Source organism: Haliotis asinina, chromosome 1 (assembly GCF_037392515.1).
Source record: "Haliotis asinina isolate JCU_RB_2024 chromosome 1, JCU_Hal_asi_v2, whole genome shotgun sequence".
NCBI lineage: Eukaryota > Metazoa > Mollusca > Gastropoda > Lepetellida > Haliotidae > Haliotis > Haliotis asinina.
This window is the reverse complement of record NC_090280.1, coordinates 76,514,310-76,526,814: the sequence shown is the minus strand read 5'-3', so window position 1 is coordinate 76,526,814 and position 12,505 is coordinate 76,514,310. Positions and strand designations below refer to the sequence as shown.

The window sequence follows — 12,505 nt, the reverse complement described above, 5'->3', positions numbered from 1 at the left end:
CCTCTTGCACAACATTCAGCTCTGACGCTATAGAACATCTTCAGCTTTTCATTTTGGCTTCAGTATGTACCTGTTTCATTCAAGGAAAGAGAACAATCAGTTGTATAAGAAAGAAAGCAGACATTGAGCACAGCAATGTGGTTGTGCTGCAGATACGGTTGGCAAGACATGCAGAGAGTTCAAGTGCATAAATATTGAGTCAGGAGGGAGAGTGTTTCAATTATTCAAGCACATCGATTCTTGAAAGATTGTCACTTGTTAGTATTGTTACATTATCAGTTGTTAAGAAACAATGTTGAACAAACCAGATGCTTTGTAATAAAATGAACAAAAATACAATGGTGATGTAATGTTAAGTTACAGGGACTGAAGCTATTGGTAATTTTGCCTTTTGAATATGAGACTGGATATAATTTCTGCTTGAAAGAAATGTCACATTTTGTCATGTTTCTCTAAGATGCTTATTATGTCATTCAAGATTATTTCAGAATTCACAGTAACTCTTGATGTGCAGATGATGTTGCTCAGTTAGCCAGTCATTTAGAAAAGAATCACTTGTACTTTATTTGTTCGAGTGATATCTTACTCTCTGACTGGACTGTCATGTGTCATGTTTTGTTGGGACTTTGCAATACCTCTCAATGTGAACAGAGGACACCTCCACATTGACAGTGAAATCTCAGTGAAGGACACAGTGAGTGTTAATTGGCAGTTGAACAAGTAATTTCTCTTCAATCTTATTTGGGGGGAATGTTGGGTAGCCAATTGGTTAAAGGGTTGGTCACACTGAAACCTTGGTTTCTATAATGTGTAGAAGTGACTTATAACTAAACTCACTCACTCGCTTGATTTGGGCATATCAGTCTCAGGAAGAAAGAACTGCCACAGGTCACAAATATACCCTCAATACTACATCTATTTCAGCGTAGAAGCCATAGCATATACAGGACCAGGTGTAGATTATATTCAGAATAATATATTGATGGAAATAAATGAGGAAACACCACTTGAATGTAGCTTTCCTATCTTGATTCCCAGATTTTCACCCACAATGCAATACAAAGTTGCCCAGAAACCTGGAAAAGAATTAATGGAACACTTTTACTTTCATGTAGTGTTAGCTTATATGTTTCCTTCAGTATGTTATAACATGGTTCTGATTCTGACATTTCCTTTGTCAGGTTGTCTTGTGAGTTACAGAGACATGCTGGTCTGAATGATGCACTCGGCATTGCCAGGAATTCAGGAACCTTGGTGTTAAGGGCGATCTTTTTTAATTTATCTTCACTTCAATAGTCTGCTAAGTGCGTTGATCCAGATGGTCCATCCTTAATCTGACAGAGCATGTCATATGCGTGATGTGCCCCGTACGTGTTACTATTACACTTAGAGACAGTTAACCAGTATAGCCTTCACCTTCACGCTGTTGCACGGGCAGTATATCTTTTTCCTTTTACGATTATGTGTCAAGTGTTATGTCCTATAATACTGATTCAATAATTCTATGATATACCTGGGATAGTCGTGACTGCTAATTTTACAAGAATGAATCACTTGGTGGTGGGAACAGCTGATCGTTTTCAGGTCATGTTTTGTTGTTTTGTTGACGTTTTGCAATTGGTAATTTAAGTCTAGCACTCAACGTTTCAGTATCACACATTTAGAACTGCAGTGTATTTTCATTGTATATGTACTCAAATTGTATCATGGCCAATTAGGCTTGATTCATGTAACTCATTACGGCTGGGAGCTGATGTGGTGCACGAAATGTGAAACACTGAAAGTCTTGTTATGTAAATTTCATTGGGTCATACTAGATGGTATTGAGATATTTGACCAACAGATATTTAGCAGGTGCAGAGAGAAGTGAAAGACAATGATCAAGTAACAGAGAAAAATTATCTCTTTCATCACCTACATATAGCCAGTACTGAAATACTATAAACATTGTTTGTCAGGGAAGTGTAATAATCACATCGATTTACAAATTGACAATAAAGACCTTCCAGGGATCAATACTCGTTGGTTTGAGGCGTATCTCTGATTTTTTTACATTGAGATCGGTTTTAGTATGGGAGGTATTTGTAAGAGTTTAGTGCGGCAAGAGTTTAATAATTACCGTTGGAAATAACAAATGGGTTGATGACATATACAAAGAATTTTCTTTAATGCTGTGACACACAAGACTTGCAGTAAGTTGAACTTGCACTGCCTCCGGTGGTGTCGGTGTCGTAGGAAATGCAGTGAGATATACTAATTTTGTCATGGCGTCTTCCCTCTTTAACTATATCGTGTTAACTTTGAAATTACACCAACATTGCTTTTCTAAACTAAAATTCAAAGCAAAACATGTCAGTTAATAGCTCTTTGTCATAAACGATAGTTTTTTCATTGAAAGTGGCCAGGGCAATGGGTATGTGTGGTTCTGACTTTTACGTGTCCCAAGTTGTTGCAGTGCACATTGAGTGGAACCAGGCCTGATACGAGAAGTTGGACCGTCACTTATATCATTTGAAAAGGAGAGTTGTCACCCCTTGCAACAAAATGATCGCCCATTGACTGATAAAGTGTACTGGATGAGACATCCCAATAAAGATGTTCTCAGATTGTTGTAGTAGAGTCATCGTATCTTTTAAAAGATCCGATAAAAATGAACTTGTGTTGGAGGTGTAGAATTTTGACCTGTATGGATCTAGTTAGTATTGGATTTACTTAACAAAAAACACTATCCTTGCCAAATGCAACAAAAAATGTTCTTGATACCCACGTCTTAAAATGATGAATGTTGTGATGTCCCTTGGGCAATCTTTCAGCATTTAAACAGCAAATAGGCTTAATGTTGATAAATTTCAAAGTCTTAAGAACTTAGTGTTAACATGGAAACTTAATGATTTCTGACTTGAATAACAAATTGTCTTTGGTGTTAGGTTTTTAGTTCAAGGATTACAGCCTCATTTAGGAGTCCTCGTAAGACAGAGAAGGAAAAAATATGGATTTGCTGGCTTTACTTCAAGGTGCTAAAGTTTCCTTGAAATATGTATTAGAACTTTTGTCATCCCAATCTAACATGGTGGTCTCCGTATCAGCGACAGCCTTAAGACATAGTTATCAAATGACACATTCATGGATTTTCCACTCACTCACGTATGGTTGTTATGATCCTGTGGATGTCCGTCCCAGCTTTGGTGTGATCTGTGGCCAGTTGGTGCAATCGCATTGTTTGGGTTGTAAAGGTTGTAATTGTCCACCTCATTTAGCTGACTTGAACACTGAGATATGTCATTTTTTCTGTGCTGTTCTGATGACTTTTTGACATGTTGTTTGTTGCAGACATATTCCAAGGAAGCTGTTGAACATGTTCAGGAAATGCTCACACAAGCCCAAAAAACAAGGACATTAGCGTCAAATATTTTTGAGGTAAGATATATGATTGATGACATTTGTACTTGGATTATAACATTTCTACAACATTGTGCTTCACATTCCTATCAATCAACTCTCCAACCCTTCAACAATCTATCTGTATACTTCTATCAACCTAGTCTATCCGCACTGCACCGCGCTGCATCACACTGCACCGCACAACACCACCACACTACCACACCACACCACACCACACCACACCACACCACACCACACCACACCACACCACACCACACCACACGAGGAATGGATGGTTCCCCGCCCTTAAAGAACCAAGTTTGACAGGTTTGTGAATACGTTGTGACACGTTGTGACCTTGTATAATAAAGAAGTTGAACCATAAAGCACTTTTAGTTTGATTCCTCCAACTTCTAAATGCCTTTGAAACAACTTAGGTTTGTGAATAGTATGAGTATGGAAGAAAGGGTAGCCAACTTGTCCAAACTTTGCTTTGAGGTATGTTTTCTTTCCATCGGTAGGTCCAACATAAGAAATGACACATAACAGTCAGTTTGAATATCAAACTTCTGAAATCTATGTAATGAGGACCAACAAGACATTTTGATTGATTGGCCAGACTGTAACAGATAATCATGCCCCAAAATGACCTCCAAAGCAGGCTTCTTGTTGAAATGATAGACATCAGGAAAGTGTTTATTTCACAGTATGACCTGTTATTATTAACCCATATTTGGTAATTACTTTGAAATCATTCTCTGGATTCAAGCATCTGATTCTCATTTTCAGATGACAGTTCAATATTGTTACAGCATTCCTAGAATAACAATTTTCTCCACCAAACAATCTGTGATTGCAAATTTGACCAAATGACCCATTCTCCCTGCTTGTGTTGTGTTAAGGGTGAAAATTAGCCATTACCAATCCACTATACAGAGACTTGCCCACACAGATCTGTCTAGGACATATTAAATACAAGTCCCTGTCTCAGACACAGTCCCTTGGGGCCAGTGCAACCTCCAAACAAGGACTGAAATTGAGAGTTTGTGATGTATTGTCGATCTTGGTTCTGCCTGACACCAGTGGTTGAGTGGAGATGCAGTAGAAGCTGCAGGGACGTGTTTATTATTGATGGGCAGGGAACATTCCGGCCTTGTCCCTCACCAGGCGCTCAGAACCAGCTCTATCCACTTGGAAATACATTGTGTGTTATCTTGATAAATGATAATGAAAGATTTTCTACTTTGTCAGGAGTAAGAGATCTCCTGATAGTCAGGCAACAGGATCTTTCAGACAAGACCTACTGACTTATTGCAGTGATTAATCTGAATTGTCGCATTGTCTGTTGTCCATCCATTTGTTTCTTGTCCAGTGGGGAGAACAGAAAGCCTGTTTTTTGTGTTCCTACGTCAGTTTGGCTAGACCTTGGTTTGGTACAATTCTTGACCAACAAGCCAAGATAACATAGGCCAGACAACAAATTTCATCATCCATGAACATATTTCAGAATGTAGGTTATTTGGAATTGCGTGGTCTATGACACTGGTTGATGGGATCCAAAGATCCTTTCCTGTTATTACTTATATCACTCCGTTTCTGTGGTTGTGGTTGAAGATACATGGACCGCAGAAACTCCCAAGTTGATGGCTATTGTTTTGAAGGATGAAGCTGATACTTCATAATACCATTACATTTGGGATTTTTTCTCCTTGAATTGTCTCATTTGACATTATTTCCAAAATGAAAGTACAGTTTTTATGAAATAAAAACAAGTAGATGTAGTTTCAATCTCTTGATAACTGACAAGAAACTTAAAACCTTGAACAATTAAACAGCTGAAACGTAAGCACAATGAAGCTGCAAGTCTGCACCCAAACATCCTGTATTTTTTCCTACACATTTTTCAACAGGAGTCAATTACTAAACCATCGATAGTCACACTTGCTATTGATGCATCGATAGGTTTTCTCTTCAACCACCCAAAACTCAACAATTGCAATCCATCGATAGTCTGATGCATTGTTAATGCCCTAGTTACTTCTAGGCCAAATGTAGAGATATCATGAAAATCAGGTAATATGATACACCCAGCCTTATCACCCATATGGCATATCTTGACCATGTTGAACACCAGTGCTTGTCACCACACATTAGACAATGTGATCAATTCTCAAGCAGTTTGTTTATGAACATGTGGACACTGTTTCAACAGTGGACTGAACCCAGTTAGTCTTTAGTAACCTGATACCTCCTGCAGCTAGTTCCACATCAACAAGAATTTTTGGAGGGTGGGAGGTGTCATACTAATTACTGAATAACACGTTTACTGCTGCTGAGAGATCCTAAAAGATAGGGACTTTTCTAACATTTGGCCTAGGACTATAGTTATTACGAAGGTGTTCTACAGGCTCTATATGGCCTGATATGTTGTAGCTTCAAATCTGTCCGCAATATTATAGTGAGTGAGTTAAGTTTTATGCCTCACTTAGCAGTATTCCAGCCATGTCGCTGTGATTTGTAAATAATCGAGTCTGAACCAGACAATCCAGTGACCAACAACATGAGCATTGATTTGCTCAATCGGGAACCGATGACATGTGTCAACTACGTCAGCGAGTCTGACCACCCGATCCAGTTAGTTGCCTCTTATGACAAGCATAATCGCCTTTTATGGCAAGCATGGGTTGCTTTAAGCCTTTTCTACCCTGGGACCTTCACGGGGCTGCAAGATTATAGAGAAATCACACTGGTCTGTAATGGTTGTCATGTCCAAGGACAGTTTGCTCATCACAATAGACTTGGTTCAAATCCTCTTTTTGCTGTTCCAAATATGGCTGAAATACTACTGTAACGCCATTAAACCATTTTCACTCACTGATGTCTGGATGGCCTGTTATTGAATATCAATTCATTATCAAGATAACAACCAACACCTACATTTGTGAAGGTCGTTGCTCTCAGCCAATTGCCACCATTGCAAGAGTCGCATTAACTTACAAGGTCACTCATCCACTCATTTATAAATGTATTGAAAAAATTGCTGCCAACAATTCGACACCCATCTGTATTCAGGAGGAAATGTCAGCAAAGTGGTCTCTATATATGTCTGTATGATGACCAAAGTAAATAGCAATGTGATCATTTATGTGTCTGGTAGCCACTAATGGATTGGCATTATTAATGGCGGAGTTGTCTTGTCAACTGTCAGTTCATGAGGATGGGCATGTCACGCTCACTGCAATGACTGGCAGTTCCGTGCTCTGCTGTGCCATAGTACCAGAAGATGATAAGAGCTTGTTGATTAAAAATCTATACTCACCCAAGACATCACCGTGTCTGCTTCTAATTATAACAAAAACTGATTGAACAGGATGCTGTATCTGATAGAAGATCAGATTTATTTGTTTCTGATGCCTAAGTCTTTGATACTGAGGTTTTCATTTGTTATGTGTGTTCCATTTAGGTGTAAACATTCTTTTGAAGGAAACAAAACAAAAGTTGTAAAAAATCATATCTAACATTCAGGGTTGAAGTTGACCTTCAGAGTAAGAAAATCAACAAGTGAAATGAAGTGACTGTGAATTTGTAGATATCAGATGGCATATCACCAACATTATCCGAAAACATATATCTCAGCCATACTGTAGCACAAACAGTTCCTATTATTCAAGAATATAAGCACATTGTTTCTCAAATGGATGGACTGCAAGGGAACTTTTGATGTTCAATTTGATTTACGCTAAAGAAAAGAGTGAGTGAGTAAGTTTAGTTTTACGCCGCACTCAGCAATGTTACAGCTATATGGCGGCGGTCTGTAAATAATCGAGTCTGGACCAGACAATCCAGTGATCAACAACATGAGCATCGATCTGCGCAATTGGGAACCGATGACATGTGTCAACCAAGTCAGCGAGCCTGACCACCCGATCCCGTTAGTCGCCTCTTACGACAAGCTGAGTCGCCTTTTATGGCAAGCATGGGTTGCTGAAGGCCTATTCTACCCTGGGACCTTCACGGGTCTAAAGAAAAGAGATTCATGAGGAAGAACTGTCAACAGCTGTTTTATGGATGATATTTAATGAAAGGCAACAGTTGTGTGACAACTTTTGGACAACTGTTTGCAAACAAATCTATGACACGGTCATCAAAGTATGTTTGTCAATGGATCAAGTTGTTAAGTAACTGTTGGACATCTACCAACAGATCCTGTTGAGTCTGAGAATTATCATTTGAGGCACATATAGAATTATAATAATGGTCTTTAGTGCAAAGTTATCGCGTAGGAATTGGTCAAATTACGAATGTATATTTTGTAATGTGATTCCTATGCAAAAGGCAAAGTATGCTTTTCACTGCAGTTCAGTATTATTATGTTCTCTAAGTTGACTAAATATTGTTCCTTAAGTGTATTGTTTGATTATGAATGCCAACTGACAGCACATATACATATGCTTTTCTTTCTTTTTCAGCCATACATAGATGAAATATGTAATTCATTACGGGGTCATATATTTCAAAATTTTTTAGAGAGGTAAGTGGAATCTTATTGTCATTATGTTTGTGTTGTGTTTGGGGTTGGAACATACACATACTGTAGAACCAGAGTGATTTACATTGCAATAGGCCATAGAATCAAATGGCATGAGGCATTGCTCATAATATCAATCACTGGTTTGTCTTTATTATACTTCCAATGTTTACAAAAGGCTGCAGTATTGATGGAATATTGAGTGAGACATTGCTCATAATATCAATCACTGTTTTGTCTGTCTTAGACGTCCATTGTTTACAAAAGGAATACCTACATGCCATATGTCAGTTTTAATGGTGGGATAGCCAGTGGTTGAAGTGTTCGCTCATGATCCTGAAGGTTTCATTCCCTGCTTGGTACTGTGAGTAGAGCCACAAGTGATGTCCAAGCTGCGATGTTGCTAAGAGCTTAGTAAAACCCAACTGACTTACATGGTTCTCATGTACTAACATGCTAGTTGTTTTGCTCGAGGATACTTTATTGACGGGTGAGTCGTTGAAGTAGTGTGGTCATGAAGGCATTGCTTGTCATGCCAGAGGCCATGGTTCATTGTGTGAAGACTATTTCTGGAGTTGCAAGCTGTGATATTTTGGGAATTTTGCTGAAATCAGCATGAAATTAAAATAACATCCCCATTGACATGTCTGTCCATGCACACCATGATTATGTACAATAAAATGTTTTGTTTATCATAAGGTAGAAAACATCCCATATGTGTATGTACTGCTTTAAAAGTAAATAATTGGAATCTCAGTACTGAGCCTCTGAAATGGTCAGTTGGAAAGAGGTTCCTGTCATGGCACCGAAAACAGTTGACTGAATAAAGTCAGAATCTGTTTTCATTTATACCAACATGTGTGTGTGTGATTGTCTGAAAGGGGAGTACTAATATGCCTTCTACTAAAAACTGGCCATAGAAATTCATTGTCCAGTCAAGCCTCTAAAATAGCCAATGATCACTTATCATGACTTAGGCATTGTTTATTTTGTTTTTCAGTGATAAATACACAAGGTTTTGCCAGTGGAAAAATTTAGAATTAAATATTAATGTAAGTATTGTTGGTTTTGTTTAAAATAACATTTGGTGTTTTTGACAGCTTGATTCTTTCATGAGCTCTATTAGATTTTGTAACTGGAAGTAAATGTGTGATTTTTCATCTGTTTGAAGTAGTTTTTTCAAGTTTGATTTACAATGCACAGAACCAACTGTGTCTCCTCCCATTTCAATTTAAAGATAGAGAACCTTATTAACCATTTCATTTCATAATAATGCACCAGCTGACTGTCTTACTGAGTATAGTCTCCCTTTAGAAGGTTGGATGCCATTTAGATATGATAACATGTCAAGATGACCCTTGAAGATCTAGGTTAGAATTCTTCAAGGGTCATCCTGACAAGTCCTCTAAGGCTCTGCAGCTGACTAGTTGGGCATGCAAGACACCTGTGATTTTGGTTTCAAAATCCTGTTTGCCTGTTGGGTAGCATAGCCACACTGAAGACTGGGGTTTGTTTCCCCATTTGGGTGTAATCTTTGAAGCCAGTTTGTGGTGTCTTATTAAGCGGCATAAAACTGATACACTACTGTTTCCTTCTGCATCAAAGCTTAAATGTTGTGATTTGTCTAGAATACATCAAACTCATTCACTCAATTCTACTTGAATAATGTTTTATTCATGAATTGCTACGATGTGCTTTCTTTCCAATGAAATGATGAAAACATCATGGAAACAAACTCATTCACTCATATGTACATGAATAATATTTCAATCATTAATTGCTAGAATGTGCTTGCTTTCCAGTTAACAATGAATGACTTCAGTGTACATAGGATAATCGGCAGAGGGGGATTTGGCGAGGTTTACGGGTGCAGAAAAGCAGATACAGGCAAAATGTAAGTCATGGTAGCAGTGACTTGAGCTAATTTATAGATGAAACAATACATTATTAGTAAAGGTTCAGTGGAGAAGAGCTATATTGAGCTGAATGAGAAGGTCCACCAGGTGCTTCTGCTGTCTGAAGCTCTAAGTTAGGTGATGCACATGCCATTTCATCATGTCAGTGTCATATGACGTCCTGTGATTTGAAATGAAATGCAGCACATATTAACAGTATGCTGAATTTGAGAGATCCCAAGCTTCTGTCAGTATTATCCCCCTGTGTCCAGTGTGAGATTTTACAAACACACATTATTATATTGAGCCCTGTGTTAAAGTATGCAGTGTAAGCATTATATTAACCCTGTCTTATGTTAGACTTGTGAAGTCTTGATGTTCAATATATTTTCATGCTGTGTAATGCATTCTGAAATGTTAACCTTTCATGTCCCTCCATGTTGTAGGTATGCAATGAAATGCCTGGACAAGAAGAGAATTAAAATGAAAGGAGGAGAGACATTAGCTCTGAATGAAAGGATAATGTTGTCATTAGTCAGTACAGGGGTGAGTACATTTTTATTGACTGTTTATGTCAATAACAAGCAGAATTAACGGGTCAGAATTGGTCTCCAGTACCCCATTCCAGTTGTGGTAGGCCAGTGATTTGATAAGGTGGTTGTGCTTGGTAACATAGCTGACAGCATGTCCCCTCACCTCAATGACATGGATGGTTGCTCACTATATCAATCACTGGTTTGTTTCAAGCCACCATCATGTCTGGAATATGAATGTGGCTTTAAACCAGCAGACACAACTGTACAAAGTGTTCGTATAGAGAATATCACTTTCATCTGCAGTTGTGTTCCATGTTATATGTGTGTGGTTTTTGCTGTACTGTGTAGAAGTAACACATCATACAACATCTATATTGCGAGTATGGCTGTGAGCCATATATACTGTGCAGATGTTTCTTGTCAGGTAATGACAGGATTTTCACTTAATGATCAGTTCTAGATTGCCGTTTTGTATAAATACATGATGACTGATACATGTCTTTTGTTGAAAAATACATGACAGATAAATTGTGCTTGTCAGTTTCATGTGCCCCCTTCTTATTCTTGCACTTACATAAACTATGTTTGTTGTCAGAATATGTTGCCAGCATTTTCTTTATATTGCTGGTCATGATGTTCTGAAACCATGTCACACATAGATGTGTTAGGTACAGAGACTATTGTATTTTTCCAAGAATCCCAGAGTGCAATTTTCACTTTGATTACATGCCCCAGATTTATGACATAATATCTTTGTGAAAGTGTGTAAACCTTACGGGATCAGATTATGTTTACAAATCAAGAGTATATACATCTTATACAGAAGCCAGAGCAGTGAAGTTTACCAAATCCATTCTAAACTTGTCAATATACAGTGTACTCCAGCAAGCGATAAACGCTTTCATACATCACATCAGACTTTTGCTTCTATACAGTACAGTTTGGAAATGATGGGCAAGTTTTGTCACAATTCTTCCAACACTCTATTAAATGGTTTCCAATACAAATAGACATCAGCTTACTGCTACATTGTTTGACAGCCTGCATCACTTAGTGCTTTGCCACTGATGTATATAACCAGTTATTTCACAGCTAATGGCAGGTTATTTAGAACTGTCGCTACACATTTGTGAAAGCCAGAGATTGATAGACAATGCTCAGTGTGTGTAATATGTTTTACAAATATTGCTATACAGTGCCATATCCTTTTTTTCAATATGTTATTGTGTAATGATACAGTATCAATAATAATGAGTAGCTGGTGGTTGGCATGTTGAAGGGACCAGCCAGCAAGCCAATCAATAAGTTGGCAAGCGGATGAAACTAGTGATCAACCAAGTTACTAGTTGCTAGTTTCTTGTAATTGTCCTCTATTTTAGTATCGGTATCGTTTGGGCCCAGGTATAGGTGCATTTCTCAACAGCTGCCGTGATTGGATGTATCTTTATGCTCAGGCGCATTACTGAATTGTTGCGGACATCAATATTTTCTCCCAGAAATGACATATGATGGCGGTAGGGAAATGAGTCCATTTAAATTTCATGAGTTATCAGACATTTTGCTTTTAGTTTATAGTCAGTTCAGTGTCATGAGGAGGCATAAGAATGAGAATTACAGGCAAGTGGTGACCATATTGTTCATGGCACTATGGGTAGTGTTTGTCCTCCATTTCTGTCAAGGTGACTTTTGAGACGGTCTTGGTGTGAAGAGGCGGGTTTTCTTTTAGGATTTACTAAGCCAGATGCAATAATCTTCGCGCTATATATATGTCTGCCACTGGGATATTAGGTTTAAAGATAGCTCCAACGGGAACACGCTTCTATGGAATATACATAAAATCAAGGGAGAAATAGAAAAAAAAACATTAAAAAAGTGGGAAAGATCTCTTGAAGGCGATTTCATGAATGATATAAAGTTGCATATCAAATACTATTGTGAATCTTGATATCATATCTGTATAACACTAGTCTCACAGAGAATTGAATTGTGATGCAGCAATCTTGTTGAAATGGACTTTGCTTAAAATAAATTGTCACCATTGCACAGCCCATTTTGTCTTTCTAATAACAATGCAGGGAATGGTGTTGCTAAAAGTAATGCTTGTTTGACTTCAACTCTCGTCAGAGCGAAAAAGTGACAGATGTTACCCATCTGATATCAGTTGC

General features: G+C 38.1%; 1 protein-coding gene across 1 annotated transcript in view; it reads left to right on the top strand.

Annotated features, from left to right (window-relative positions):
• LOC137297353 (G protein-coupled receptor kinase 3-like) overlaps window positions 1-12,505 on the top strand; it is a 109,773-nt gene that overhangs the window by 83,148 nt on the left and 14,120 nt on the right. Inside the window, exons 5-9 of the mRNA XM_067829365.1 lie at window positions 3,331-3,417; window positions 7,851-7,912; window positions 8,910-8,961; window positions 9,712-9,803; window positions 10,251-10,350. Of these exons, the coding sequence (XP_067685466.1) occupies window positions 3,331-3,417; window positions 7,851-7,912; window positions 8,910-8,961; window positions 9,712-9,803; window positions 10,251-10,350 (393 nt within the window). The remainder of the gene's footprint in view (window positions 1-3,330; window positions 3,418-7,850; window positions 7,913-8,909; window positions 8,962-9,711; window positions 9,804-10,250; window positions 10,351-12,505) is intronic.